The 15,468-nt window shown below is 49.4% G+C and overlaps 1 protein-coding gene across 1 annotated transcript in view; it reads right to left on the bottom strand.

Annotated features, from left to right (window-relative positions):
- The window catches only part of LOC146356210 (uncharacterized), a 53,461-nt gene that overhangs the window by 21,880 nt on the left and 16,113 nt on the right, over window positions 1–15,468 (bottom strand). Inside the window, 6 exon segments of the mRNA XM_084830040.1 lie at window positions 8,119–9,395; window positions 11,435–11,561; window positions 11,957–12,039; window positions 13,341–13,487; window positions 13,802–13,911; window positions 14,001–14,395. Coding sequence (XP_084686166.1) covers window positions 8,119–9,395; window positions 11,435–11,561; window positions 11,957–12,039; window positions 13,341–13,487; window positions 13,802–13,911; window positions 14,001–14,395 — 2,139 coding nt within the window.

Genomic DNA, 15,468 nt, shown 5'->3' on the forward strand with positions numbered 1-15,468 from the left:
CTTGCCATCCTGGATCTGAGAAACATAGGATCCATGCCACTGACATAGACTTGCTTGTGATTCAGCTGTGATTTTGGATGCACTGCATATGAAATCCAGATGGTCTATCAGGATCCATGCCTCGCATAAATGGTTCACACCATTTGAGGTGAAGCAAAAGATCTGGTGACACGCAATCCTTTAATTTTGTGATTTTCCCAGTTGATCAGGCTGTGAGAATCACACAGAACCTTATGGAGGGTGGAATTATGATATACAAAGGCAACCTTTAGAAGAAAGTTAAGGATTTATTGAAGGACAGACACCAAGTAAACAAACACAAATCCCAAAGTGATCAAACAAATCACAATATACTCCGGCAGTTGTATGCTCCCTGGTTACAAACTTATGCCACGAGAATCTCAAGGAGTTGCATGCTCCCTGGTTACAAATGTAGTTCCCAAATGCGGTGCATTAAATAACTAAATTTACAGTTAGTCTCTGTTACATAGCTTCCTTCGGCCAAGCTCAAGCCAGGGCCTGCTGACGGTGCAACAGTCATGCAGTTTCAGCCAGGTTCAAGCCGGAACCTGCTGTCTGTATGAAAACCTCCAAAACTGTACATATGACAGTACAAAGACAACGGCACCTTATCTATGCCCTGGACAGTAAAATCATATTCCCTGAATTCCACCCAACACAGACTCGCCCCACGCTCCCAAACACTTGGCCAGAGAACTTGACACATGAACCATTGAACGAGGACACTGTTGGTATGCGCACACACAACAATCTGGATGCAACCACACCCCTCCTGAACAGTGGCAGGCTCAGGGTTTTTATACACTTTTTCTTCTGTTGGGGCCTACGGGGTTTGATGTGTTCTTTGTTGATAATACATCACGTCCCAAATTCAAGTATTAATGGTTGTTACTGACAGACTGACACATCCTTCTGACTCCCCAACATCTCCCAAGGTTGTTTCCGTGGTCATAAAGTACTGTCCTTTGTTATTAGAACATTTGCTGATGCCCCTCTTTATTGGCCCATGTCCATCTGATCTGGCAATCTCCAGCACGTACCAAGGCAGCCCCATTTGGCTTTCCTGCAGTAAAATCATCCACTCTTCATTCACACTCCCCTCTTTCCTGACCTAGGCTAGAATGTTTCATATGGATATGACAGAGGATTGTTGGCATGTTAACCTTGCTATATTTCATGACGTTCTCCATTCACACTTCCATGTTTTGAGTAAAAGGGTACATTCAAAATACTTACAATTCAAGTTGCATTCAGGGTCAAGCTTTGCATACATCCCTTTAGCTTCTCATGGCATTTGTTACATTTCAACATGAGATCGAGAGTTCACTGTGGTGAGTGTGGGTGCAATTGCCTGGGAGTACCGACCCAACTTCCCCTGGACTGCAAGGAGGCCAAATCAGTCCATCCTAAAGGAAATCAACCCTGACTGCTCATTGGAAGGACAGATACTGAAGCTGAAGCTCAAATATTTTGGCCACCTAATGCGAAGAGATGGGGTCACGAAGAGTTGGACACGACCGAACGACTGAACAACAACAATGCGAAGAGAAAACTCCCTGGAAAAGACCCTGATGCTGGGAAAGATTGAAGGCGAAAGGAGAAGGGGACGGCAGAGGATGAGATGGCTAGACAGCATCACCAATGCAATGAATATGGACGTGAGCACGCTCCGGGAGAAAGCAGAGGACAGGAAGGCCTGGCGTATGGTCCATGGGGTCACGAAGAGTCATACATGACTGAACGACTGAACAACAACAACCAACCCAACTGAAGGAGAGGTACTGTATCAAGGCCCAGGGAATACATACACGGTCTTGCTGAGAGGGGAAGACCGGCCCTGAACTCTCCCTGCACACTTTTTGCTTTGCAGATAATGGCCAGTGCTGAACTGAGTAGAGATGATTTAATAGCCATCACAGGCATGCTGATGGTGTTCCTTCTGTCTTTTATCTTTTGGTACCTAGAAGTGTAAATGGTCTCCCAGGCCAACAGGTCAGTTAAAGAATATCCCCACAGCCCGTTTGATCTTTTTTCCTTCCTCAAGCAGTTGTTCAGTCGAAGAGGTCCCCTGTGCTACCATGTGCCAGTAGGGTTCTGGGGCCCTCACTGGAGTGTGGACTATTATGCTGATTGGATCCCTGAGGCCCAAGTTGAACTGCGCCGTTGCTCAACTATCTTTAATGAAGTTAAAGTGATTCTTAGCATCCAACTTAGAGGACTCAGCCCCCAAACAGGGGTGTGGGTGACACCTTCCTCCCCCTGAGGAAATCTAATCCCCCTCAAAGGAGGCCCAGCCCTGCGGGGACAGGCTATGCATAGAGCCATAGCTCATGCTATTTGTTCAGACTGTTTCCCATGTTGGTTCTTTTATTTTCCTTTGCAGTCATGGCAAAGCTTTCTAGTGTCAAAATGAGTTGGTGGATTTTGGTGAGCCTGCTGCCAGTATGGACCACGGGCAAGGACAACACTTATGCGAAACTTAGCCACCGTCTGGCCCAGCTGGAGGAGCAATACGACTGCTGGATTTGCTCCATCATGCCTCACCATGTGGGGGGTTTCCCGCTAATGGTGTTAGACTTTAATGAAAGTTTGTTGTGTGCATTTTATGCTTTTTTTAAATACTGCACAATATTCGCAGACGTCTTTACTGTCAGTTGCAGCCCCGAATGACACTGAGTGTGATTCCCAATGGTTTGATGTTAGTGCCACCTGGGACAGAGCCTTCAGAGTAAACACACAGGGGGCAAACAAATCCATGAGGATCAGAGAGGGGTTTGAGCAGTTACACGATGGGACAGGATGGCTTACGCCCTTAAAGGTGTACGCTGCGCCACGGCCATTAGTGTGCTGGGAACAAGTGAGACACAACAGAGTAGCACCACGCTTCCGATGACAAGTGGGCTTCAGAGGGGGGTGCCAGGCCATACACACGTGCCCCGGTGCCAATGCCCAAGTGTGGGTGTGCACTAATCGGGAAGAGCGCCCAGGTATTAACTGGGCTGCCCCAAATGGTAGTTATTGGATCTGTGGAGAAAAAGCCTGCCCGTGGTTACACCCAGGGTGGATTGGAAGATGCTCCCTGGGACTGTTGTGGGGTCCCTATAGGTTTGTTGATACCCTGAAGAGCCCTTTGTTGTTGTTCAGTCATTAAGTCGTGTCCGACTCTTCATGACCCCGTGGACCATAGCACGTCAGGCCTTCCTGTCCTCCGCTCTCTCCCGGAGTGTGCTCAAGTTCATATTCATTTCATGGGTGATGCTATCTAGCCACCTCATCCTCTGCCGTCCCCTTCTCCTTTTGCCTTCAGTCTTTCCCAGCATCAGGGTCTTTTCCAGGGAGTTTTCTCTTCGCATTAGGGGGCCAAAATATTTGAGCTTCAGCTTCAGTATCTGTCCTTCCAATGAGCAGTCAGGGTTGATTTCCTTTAGGATGGACTGATTTGACCTCCTTGCAGTCCAGGGGACTCGCAAGAGTCTTCTCCAGCACCACAGTTCAAAAGCATCAATTCAGGTAATTATAGGGCTTGGAGGGTGAGATGGCAACGGGACATCTTCAGTTCAGCTGATTATGCCTGGAGCCTGTTACCTGGGGGTGGAGTAGCCACAATAATGTACAAAGTGAATATTTTTGGAAGGGCGATGGAAATGGTGGTAAATAATACTGCTGAGGCACCAGCAGCCATTGGGATAGAAATGACAAACACGTGAACTGCTGTTCTGCAGAACCGCCTGGCCTTAGACATGCTTACAGCAGCTCAGGGTGGCGTTTGTACCATGCTGCAGCAGGAATGCTGCATATACATTCCTGACAAGGAGCGTGTGATAAATCACAGTGTCAGGGCTCTGTATGTGCAAAGTGAGAGGATATATCACCTAGAAGGGGAGTCCCTCTTTGGCCCGATTTCAGACTGGTTTCAAGGGATTGGGGGGGGTTGGGGGTGGAAGCGTGTGGTTGCACTTCTGTTATTGGCAGCTTTGTAGTTTTGTGTGCTTGCTCATATGGCTGTCTCATTTTAAAGTGTACATTTAAGTAGATGTCAACCCCCTGGTGATCAAACGGCAGGGCAAAGAAAGATCCAGCCCTCTGGGTAAGAAGAGATTGTGAGATTGTGACGGGAAGCCTTAATTGCCCTCTGCTCATCTGGGGGAGGGGGGGAGTGGAATGTAAGGCCCCAGGCCTGAACCAAGCTATTAGTTTTAGAGGCACTTAGATTGCTCTCTGACTTTGCTCAGTTGGCAGGCTGTTTTCCCCAACAGGCCTCTTGATTTACCAGGATGAGTCAAAGGGCTGATAGCAATGGGTCCAAGCACATTCCATACTAATAAGCCTGAGAGAGTCTTACCTGCCTGGGAAGCAGAGGTGGTTTGTTTTAAAGCTACAGGTGGCTGTGCTGAGAACCAAACACTTCTGGTCTATGCTGGGAACGAACGCTAGGGGGCGCTTGCTGCTGTTATGATGCTTCATAGTTAACATGTATGGTATAAAACCCATTGTACCCCATGGCTCTGGGTTCAGAGAAGCTGTCTGATCCAACCATTGGGTACGCCTGTGTGCTGTAAGTTACTCAATAAAGTATCTCCTTGTAAGTAAATAATTGAATCAGATTGATCACTATCTTGGTACCTCTAACCTAAGAGTTCAACGCCTGCTGCAGGGGCAATACACCCCCTCTCCTGCTCCCTGTACAAAAGCTGACGTTCCTTCCACACTGACAATGGATCAGCATCCTTTGCTGCACCTGAAGGAGCAGGCTAGCTTAGGGAGCACAGGGCAGGCTGCTTAGCAGTTTGAGGGGCTTTCGGAGTCACCTGAGAACCAGATGTGGATCAGAGACACTCCATCTGATATGTTCGTTATAAAAAACTACCAGTCGGTTCCCTGCAAACACAGTTCGTGGAGAAAAATCAAATCTAATGAAAGATCTCACTTAACTTCCTTATAGAAACATTCAAAATGTTACATCTTTTATCTTTACAAAACTTGCTTAAATACAATGTTCTCAGTGTAAACATTATTTATTACATTTATATCCCGCCTTTTTTCCTCCTTAAGGAACCCAAGGCGGTGTACATAGTCCTCCTCCTCTCCATTTTATCCTCACAACAACCCTGTGAGGTGGGTTGGGCTTAGAGTCTGTGACTGGCCCAAAGTCACCCAGTGAGCTTCCATGGCTGAGTGAGGACTAGAACCCGGATCTCCTGACTCCCAGTCCAACACTCTCACCGCTACACCACACTGGCTCTCAAACTAAACATCGACTGGGTTTCTTTGACCTGTAGGTGTCTCTTAACCCTTCATGATTTGTTTACAGACTGTACGTTACTAGCAGAGTATTGTACTTTGGCCTGCAACTGCGTTTATAAAGGTGTATCGAAACTTTCTTGGCGCTCATATTTGACTTTGCTCCAATTTGCAGTTGATTATGTTTCTTTAATCATACTTGACTTTTTTTGAAATTAAAAATAAAAGGTTATAGTATATTCTTATGGAAGATAAGTTTGGCTTTCCATGGTGAAAATAGAAGAGCAGTGTGCCAGCAGCCGCTCTTCCTGGTTCTCTGCCTTTTTTAAGGACACAGCAAGCTGCTGACACAATGTAATTTTATTTTTCCTATTTTTTCATGTTGTCTTCCCTATATCTCTTTACATCTACATATATTTCCCTTAAATAGTTAAGTTTATATCTCACTTCTAATAGTTTACCACTTTTATTAATTTCTCTCATGTCTTAAATCCACCTTTACTTGATGTTTGTCAATAAAGATTGTACTTTCTATAACTTCTCTTTCTGCTCCTAGTAGATAACCTTGGAGACTGCAGGCGCCAAAAATGTACTCTTGTTTTCTTTTGCAATGTAACAAATGTGGTGTGAAAAGAAATAGAATGCAAAGTTTGACCCTGAATACAAGCCTGAACTGTAAACATCCTGAGATGTAATCTCTGACCCGAGATATCTGAGTGTGAATTGAGAACAACCGGTCCATGTCATGTGAATAGCCCAGATCAGGAAGGGGAGGTATGAATGGAGAGTGAATAGCTTTATTGCAGGAGGGCCAGATGAGGGTGCTCTGGTATGTGCTGAAGCTTGCCAAAGAATCAGTTACAGAAAATGGAAATGGGCCAATAAAAGAGGGGTATCTGCAGATGTTCTGATAACAAGGACGGCACTTTATGACCATAGAGATGTCAGGGAGTTGGAAGGAGATATCAGTCTGTCTTCAACAAACGTCAGTCCTGGAAATTGGGAATGTAATGTATTTTCAACAAAGAACATACTGAATCCCTCTTTGATCTCATGAGCCTCAACGAGGGAAAAGGGGTATCAAACCCCCAAGCTTTCCATTGTTCAGGAGGGGCGTGGTTGCATCTGGATCGTTTGTATGTTGGTACCAACATATTTGTATGTTGCATGTTTGTATGGTGTATGTTGGTACTAACATGTTTGTATCTTAGTTTGTATGTTGGAGGGGCGTGGTTGCATCTGGATCATTTGTATGTGCACATACCAACAGTACCCTCAATCCACGGGACACGTATTAAGTGCTCTGGCTAAGTACTTGATAGCGTGTGGTGAGTCTGCGTTGGGTAGAATTCAGGGAAAGGATTTTACTGTCCGGGGCTTAGATAAGGCAGTTATCTTTGTTCTGTCATACATAACCGTTTGGGTTTAGGATACAAGACAGCAGGCTTAGGCTTGGACCTGGCTGACACTGTATCACTGTTGCCTCAGTGGGCCATTTGCGGTGTGGACCCATCTGGAGCTGAGCACCAAGCAGAGGCTAACTGTATATTTAGTCATTTAATGCACCACATTTGGGTAACTAAGTTTCTACCGAAGAGACGTGCAACCTCTTAAGCCTCAGAGAAGGGTGCAACTTCTTGAGGATTGTTAGTTTGGGGCTCTTATCTAAGAGGCGTGCAACCTCTTGAGCTTCAGAGAGCCTGAAACTCTTTTGAGATTTCTTTATAACTAAGTTTGTGCCTGAGAGGTATGTAACCTCTTCATCCTCAGAGAGCGTGCAACTCTCTGGGAAGGTTCTACTTTTGCTTATTTCCTTTATCTGCATAAATCCCCTTTTATTTCATCTACATTGGTTGTGTGCGTGTTCTTCCCCACCTCATACGATCCCAGACCTCTCAACCTGATCAACTGAGTGGTCCTGGGTAAATTGAAATCCATATTTCACACTCCCTGTGCCCGAGTGAGACCCTTGGTCCATCTAGCCCAGTATTGTCGACATGGACCAGCAGCGGCTCGCCAGGGTTTCGTAGGGGATTCTTTCCTTGCCCTACCTGGAGAAGCCAGGGATTGAACTCGGGATCTTCTGCATGGCAAGTGCGGGCTCTACCACTGAGCTATGGCCCCTCCACTAAAACACTGGATAAAATGTGCACGGTCATTGGCTATGATGGTTAAAACGCTCCACCAAACGGAAAGTTCACAAAATGGGTGAATCCCAGAAGGTTCTTCACCACTTCATTTAAAGGAATGCCTGGTGGACTGCTCTAGCGTTCGACAGCGGCACTCACTTTCGGAAAGCAGGAGTCTCCTTCATTGGAAACTTCCCATGAAAACTGATCTGACATTACACTCATGGGACTATAAGAGCAGATAAAACGGAGGACTTCTTCACACAGCCCATGAACTGTGAGTTCGCTACAAGCTGTGGTGATGGCCACCAATTTGGATGGCTTTAAAACAGGATGGGACAAATTCCTGTAGGAGAAGGTGATCAATGGCTACTAGTCCTGATGGCCATATGCTACTTCCTGTATTAGAGGCAGGATGCCTATACACCCCACTTGCTGGGGAACAAGGGCGGGAGGGTGCTGTTGCACCCGTGTCCTGCTTGTGGGTTTCCCACAGGCAACCGGTTGCCACTGTCTGAACAGAATGAATGGACTAGATGGACCCTTCGTATGATCCAGCACGGCTCTTCTTATGCTCTCAAGGTGCCACATGATTCTTCAGTGCTGATGCCAAAGATTTAAGCTGGCTCTGGTTCTTTATACAGGCATCCTTCAAATGGATTCTAAGATGTGAAGTGAGACATGCAGTCCGGTTGAAGCGCATTCCGCACTTCAGACATGTCTATACTTTTCCTGCTGTGTGTGTCCTTTGATGGGAGGAGAGACCTGATCTCTGAGTAAAGCTGTTTCCACATTCAAAATATCTAAATGGTTTCTCTCCTGTGTGAAGTCTCTGATGTACAGTAAGGTGTCCACTCTGCCCAAAACTCTTTCCACACTCCATGCATTTTTAAGGTCTCTTCCCTGTGTCTGTTCTCTGATACCTGGAAAGGCACAATTCAGCAGTAAAGCTTTTGCCACAGTCTGAGCACTTATATGGCTTCTCACAAGTGTTTTGGTGTCTAATGAGACTTTGCTTCGTAGATAAGTTCTTTCCGCACTCCACGCACTGATACGGTTTCTCACCTGTGTGGGTTGTTAGATGGGAAGTAAGCTGCTCTTTCCACATGAAGCTCTTCCCACACTCCCGGCACTTAAACCGTTTCTCCCCTGTGTGGGTTCTTTGGTGCTCAGTAAGGCTTTCCCTCCGACAGAAGCTCTTTCCGCACTCCGCACAATTAAATGGTTTCACTCCTGTGTGAATTGTTTGGTGTTTAATGAGGTTTCCCCTCTGACTGAAGCTCTTTTCACATTCAGAGCATTTAAACGGTTTCTCCCCTGTGTGGATTCTTTGGTGATCAGTAAGTTTTCCCTTCTGACTGAAGCTTTTTCCGCACTCCAAGCACTGATAAGGTTTCTCGCCTGTGTGGATTCTTTGATGACAAGCAAGTTTTCCCCTCGAACTGAAGCTCTTCCCGCACTCCAAGCATTTAAATGGTTTCTCCCCTGTGTGGATTCTTTGATGGTCAGTAAGGTTTCCCCTCCGACGGAAGCTCTTTCCGCACTCCAGACACTTAAATGGTTTCACTCCAGTGTGGATTGTTTGGTGGTTAATGAGGCTTCCCCTCTGACTGAAGCTCTTTTCACATTCAGGGCATTTAAACGGTTTCTCCCCTGTGTGGGTTCTTTGGTGTTTCACAAGGTTCTTCCTCTGACAGAAGCTCTTTCCACACTCAGAGCACTGAAACGGTTTCTCCCCTGTGTGAGTTTTCCAATGATAATTTAGGCTCGATTTATGACGGAAGCTGTTCCCACACGCTGGGCACGTATGCCCTTCTTTTCCCTTGGCTATTTTTCCTTGTACTGAGACTTCCCGGATGCCGCCACCTCGATAAGCAGAAGACGCCTCTTGTTGCTTCTGTTTTCCTCCCCTTCTCCTTCTCTGGGGTCCTCCATTTCTATCTCTGGCTCCTTCCGGTAACCCGCTGGGTGCTTCCTTCTCACTCTTGCTCTCCCACCCATCACCTGTTGGAATGAAGAGACAGAGAAGGAGTCAGAGCCCAATAAAAAGATGGAGCCTCAAATGAGGAAACAGAGACCCTGGAGAGCTGCCTCCAGCTAAGGGAAACAACAGTGATCTACATATTAGAATATGAGCGTTCAATGGAAGCTTGGAGGTCATTTAGTCCAACCACCTGCTCATGGCAGAATCTGCAATGCAGGATGCAGCTCCAACAGCCCTGACTGATGGCCATCCAGCCTCCGTTTAAATACCCCCCAAACCAGTGGAGGCTGGTGGGCCCGATTTCTTTGGGGCTGTGTTTCCATTCTGGGTTTCTGTCAGAACCAGACAGAACTCCAAAGGAGCTATCCAACATGCGAAACCTATTCTGGGGCTGGGGGCAGCACCTCGGAGCCACCAGCCAGCCTCCACTGCGCCAAACCCAGTGTGTATTCAGCGCAGGGAAAAGCAGTGTGGTGTGTTTGGGCACCAAGGCACCCCAGACACCTGTCTTGGCAGCCACCAAGGTGCCCTTCTCTTGCTCTTCGTAAAAGAAATCCCACCTGAGACTGCTTTGAAACAGGATTCTGGTGGTGCTGAAAACTGTGGGTTCAGAGGAGTTCTTTAGTATTTGTTGCCTCTGGCTCTGTCTCCCCTGGTGGCCATTTTGTGGTGGAGCCAAGACAGTTTCTCAAATTCCAAAATGTGCCCGTTTGTCCCAAAAGGTTGGAGGCCCTGTCATAAACAGCACCCATGGCATTTGTCTCCCAATTACTGTTACTATCAGCCATTAATTCACTGTGATCTCACCTTAATTGCCACAGCAAAATATCTGGCTGTTTGTTCTCTTTCACCCTTACTTATGGCTAGAGATGTTTTCTGTTTTTTTTTCAATGGACTGTTTTTGTTTTTTCTGAAAAACTGGAAAAATTGAACAGCTCTGGATTATGTAATATTTTCTTTTAGAATTTAAGATAAAGGATTTATACGTTATTACGCAGCCTTTACTCCCCTGAAAATGATTTCTAAAAACTATGTATAATGAACACTTTTATAGTAAGACTAGAAATGAAAATATCTGGAAATAATGAAGCCATGGTGAAAAATGTATTTTAGTCCTCTCTTGAAGATTCCCAGCATAGTTAGTTCTTTCATTCCTTATTCATATTATTGATCTAAAGTATTTTTACTGATAGACATTTATGTTCCGTTTCCTAACATGTGAGCAGATGGAGCACGGTGCATTCCTGAGAGTCTGGGTTTTGTTCTATAGAGTCCTGTGTTTCTGATGCTGTAGCACTCATTTAAGGCAGTTCTGATCTATTCAGGCAAGAATTACACATTTACTGAGTATACTTTCTAAAGCTTTAAAATATAATGATAATCTTATCAGTGAATTAAGTTATACATAAAGTAACTTTTGGAACAGAAAGGCTGCTCAATGTCCCTAAAGCAGCCCTCCCCAACCTGGCGCCCTCCGGATGTTTCGGACTACAGTGCCCAGCATTCCTGACCATTGGCCATGGTGCCTGAGGCTGATGGGAGCTGAAGTCCACAATATCTGGAGGGTACTGGCTTGGGGAAGGCTGTCTTAATGTGACCTTAGAACTGTAAAGAGCGCTCAGAAAAAGGTATTGCTTATTTTTCATTCGTTCTGGAAAAAAACCATTTTCCCCCCAAGGCCTCAAAATTTCCGGAGAGTTCACATCTCTAATTATGCCAGCCAACAGGTTTGAAACACTTTTGGCAAAGGAGAACTCGCTATCATGCGAGACAGCCAGTTCCACTGTGACACAGCCCTGTCCCTCAGGCATTTTCTTGCAAGGATGTAAAAGAAAACGTCAAATACTCCAAAAAGGACTTCTTGGCCCTGGCAAAAACAGGGAAGGGAGGGGCCACGCTGGAGTCAGCGACTCGGTCTGGGGTCAGGCCAGAAGGCAGCCCCTGAGCCCCGAGCTCAAGGTTTCGCCTCCCGAGACGGAGCACAACAGAATCGAGCGGAAGAGGGGGATGCTGGGCCCTGAGGAAGAACTGGCAACGTCTGGACAGGGGGGAGCCGTACCCAGAGAGGCCACGATCCCCCAGTTCTCCGCCATGACTGCCCTGTGCAGGGCCCTTTGGCCCGGATCCAAGAGAGCCCACTCCTCCTCGGTGAAATGCACAGACACCTCCTCAAAGGTTATTCGGTCCTGAAGGGAGAAGAAGGAGAAAAACAAGAGTGAACGTGATGCTTCTTCCCCTTCTAAGCAAAATCCACACGGGGAGCTAAGGCCAGGAGGTTGCAGGCTCCACTGCAGAATGGAAACCTTTGCGAGTGGCAGCAACGGCCTTCCTAGTGGGCAGAAGCAAAGGGAGCAGGTAGGTCCTTCCAGGCTCAGGGAGAGCCTCCTTCCCACAGCAGCCCCTCCAGCCCCCCAAAAGCACTACACAGAGAGACAGGAGACCCTGCTGAATGGGGGAGCTGTGATGGGGAGGGGGGATCCCCAAGAATCGGGCAGAGGGACCTTCTGTGAGTCGAGCATTGCTCTCCTGGCTCCAACCCCAGGGCTGCGTCCTGCCGCCTCCCCCAGGACTCCTTCCCTACCTGGCCTGGCTGCCCGGCAGCTTTGCCAACTCCGCCACAAAGGGGAGACGACCCAGAGTGCATCGCCAGCACCGCTTCACTGCCTACGAGGGAGACAGAGGCAGAAGGAAGATTATCACTATTATTTGACATACACAGGGGGCTGTGCTTGCGTAATTCAGAATGGATAAGGATAGACAGTAACTAACATCTGTGTGTACAGGATTAAAGGGGTAATTAAGTGTGGCAGAGGATACACACACACACACACACACACACACACATACATATAAACTTTTAATGTGACTTATTTACTGTTTAACACCTGAATCCTCTAAATGATAGATATTTCTAGGTTTTGCAAAGCCCCACACCTACGGCTCGTTGCTGCAAAAGGATAAAGTAAGAAAGAGAATAATACAGGTCAGGATGAAAGCCAGCGTGTCTGAACAGCTCACAAACTAAAGGTATGGACCTTCAGCTAACGGTCCTGGTGTCACCTTTCCCTTTGCCCCTGCTGTAAATCTTCAAAAGCCAAATCAAAACACAGACAAGAGACTTGTATTCCAAGGTTTTTAATCCACCTAATTCAGTGGGTCATTCAGATGCTAATTGTCAGTGACCCACAGTCTACAAAGGACATACCTTCAGGGAGTTCAAAGGAAAACGATGGAACTTGCCCACTGTCCACCCTTTGAGGAACAGGCGAGCTTGCTGTCCTGACTTGCGGAGGGGGGGGGGGGATCTGCCCCTGTCTCCTGAGGGCTCTGAGCGCAGCTGTTCCCGCAGGGCCAATCGGGCAGATTGCCTAAGCTCCGCCCCTGCCATTTCTCTCTTGTCTCTGTGTTAAGAATTCAGGCCCTACCAGCCCCCCTTCTCCCTGTTCGCTATGTCTCACAGGGATGGGTGAAGAAAGGCCCTCTCCATCCAGCTGTGCTTTTGAAGCTTCAGGACGAGGCCTATCCACCTCTGTCCAGGCCTGGGAAATTTCCTCCCCCATGTTTTGCGGATCCTCTTCAGACTCTGAGCTACTCTGCCAATCGCTGTGCTCAGGTGCAACCCTGACATCTGGTAGCAGCGTTCCTGTTTGTGGTGGAAGGTGTTACCTGCAGTGGGAAAGGCCTGATTGAAAAGTCTTTTCCCACTGGTCAAGAGGCCACACAGCCCCCGAGAGCTGCTCCAAGGCTGAATCCTGACCCTCGGACAGGATTCTTTACCAGCACTACCTGGAGATGCCGGGGACTGAAGCTGGGACCTCCCGGGCGCCACGCATGTACTTTACCGCCGAGTGACAGCCCTTTCCCAAACGCTTTAGGTGGGTTCAGAGGAAAAGAGCAGCAGCCCACAGGTTTCTGGCCTCTTTGAGGCAGGGAGGCCAAACACAGAGGAGACACATCCGTCTTACCCAAGGAGATAGCCCCACCGCCAGCCTCCGGCACAATCCACCTAGACGGCACTCTCTGTGGGGCGCCCGACGGAGCCTTCTCGGCCTCAGGGAAATCAGGGGCCTCTTGCGCCAACGGCCCCTGGACCTGAAACAGCAACAGGGATCCTGGGCAGGGAGTGGGAAGAAGACTTAGAAGAGGAAAGGGACATGCAAAGGACTGGGGAGTTTGGTGAGGAAAGGTGTTGGGTCTTCCCCTTCCTGAAAGACAGCAAGAGAAACTGGAGGGTTCTTTCAGGATAGGCTTTCGCAACCTGGTGCCTTACAGATGTGTTGGACCACAATTCTCAGCAGGCTGGCTGGGGCATGCTGGGAGTTGAGGTCCAAGATATCTGGACAGCATCAGGTTGGAGAAGGCTGTTTCAGGAAGTCCTTGCCCACACTCCCAGCCATCTGAAGCCGCCAGGATGAAACTCTCTCACCTGGTGTGTTTCCTGCCTTCTCGCAGAATCTGCCTGGCTCAGGAGGAAACCTTCTGCCAGGGCAACTGCCTGGGAGCTGGTCTCTGGTCTGCATTCTCTCACCCAGCTCTCTGTCTCCAGCGGAAGGATGGTCAGGAACTGTTCCAGGATCACCAGGTCCAGGATCTGACTTTTGGTGTGTTGCTCTGGCTTCAGCCACCGACAGCAAAGACTGTGAAGTTGGCTGCAAACCTCTCGGGGGCCCTCGGCCTCCTGGTAGCAAAACTGCCTGAAACGCTGGCGCTGGACATCTTTGCTGAAGGGGTCTTCACGCAGTATGTTCTGTACAGTTGCTTCCCAGAGTTCTCTGCTGCTCCCAATCTGGATGGCACAGGGGACTTTACTTGCCTCTGCGCTGAATGAATTTTGATTTTCTGTCTCCAATTTGTTGTCCAAGGCAGCCGCCATCGGGGTGGACAGATCCCCTTCGCCTTTTACCAAATGGTTCAAGGCAGGAACTGCTGTAACTGCTGGGGCTACAAAGTCTTGCAAAGCCAACATGTCAAGGCAAAGAGGAGAAAACGGTCGAGTCCCACGAATGACAGGGTCTCTTCCCTGGAGGAAAGAAATCAAACACTGAAAGAGAAGCCAGAAACCGGGGAAAGGTTCCTTCACCTATGTGACTGAGAATTAAGTTTTAATTTACTGAACATGAAACTGCCAGGGCCATAGTCCCCTTCCTGTCACCTGAGCCCATGACTCCGTGTCCTGCACGCTGGGTGATGGAGACGAGATCCTGCCCTTCTCCTCCGTGGCAGCCGTTCAAGTACCTGAGGAGCGCGATCCTGTCTCCCCTCAGCCTTCCCTCCTCCAGGCGGAACGTGCCCAGTTCTCTCGGCCTCTCCTCACAGGGCCTTGTTCCCAGTCCCCCGAGCATCCCCGTCGCCCTCCTCTGAACCCTCTCCGGCCACCATGTTCTTTGCTCCGCTTATGTTCACCCAGATGCTCTCGAGGGGCGGCCAAGCTCGTCCCCCGGGGCTCTGCGCGGAGACGGCGCCGTTCACACACGGCGCAACCCCCTCCGCCCCTTCCCGTTCCTCCCGAACAAGTCCTGTCCCCCAACTGCTGCATCCAGCCATGGGAGCCCCCCAGCCTCAGCGGCACCTGGCCGGCGTCTTCCTCCCCGGCGCCCCCCGCCCCTCCCCCGCCCCGCCTCCCCCCGGCAGCCTCGCGCCCCCCCACGCGCCCCCCCACTCACCGGCGCGCAGGAGGCCGCGGAGCCGAGCGCCGGCGGGGGACACGAGCGCCCGGCCCGGGGCAGGAGCAGGCCGGAAGCGGCGGCCCAGCTCCCCGACGCCCGCCCGCCCGCGGAGCGGGGGCTGCGGCCACTCCCCCGGCCCCTCTAGGAGCGCCAGCTCGCCGCCTCAACCCGCGCCATCCTCCCCGCGGCACCGCGGGCGGCCGCGCTGCTCCCGCGCGGAGCGGAAGGCCCGCAGGGGCCCGGCGGGGGGCGCTCAGCAGGCCGCAGGCGCGCGGGCCGCGCGGGGAGAGCGAGCAGGGCCGCCCTCGTCTCCGGAGGGAGGGAGGGAGGGAGGGAGGGAGGGAGGCGGTTTCCTCGCAGACGTTCTTGCATGTAAAATGCAGGCACAGCAGCGTTTCAGGAAGGGCTTGCTGTGCCCATTAGGCCG

This window comes from Heloderma suspectum, chromosome 2 (assembly GCF_057233095.1).
Source record: "Heloderma suspectum isolate Gila_16-S chromosome 2, 16-S_ref, whole genome shotgun sequence".
NCBI lineage: Eukaryota > Metazoa > Chordata > Lepidosauria > Squamata > Helodermatidae > Heloderma > Heloderma suspectum.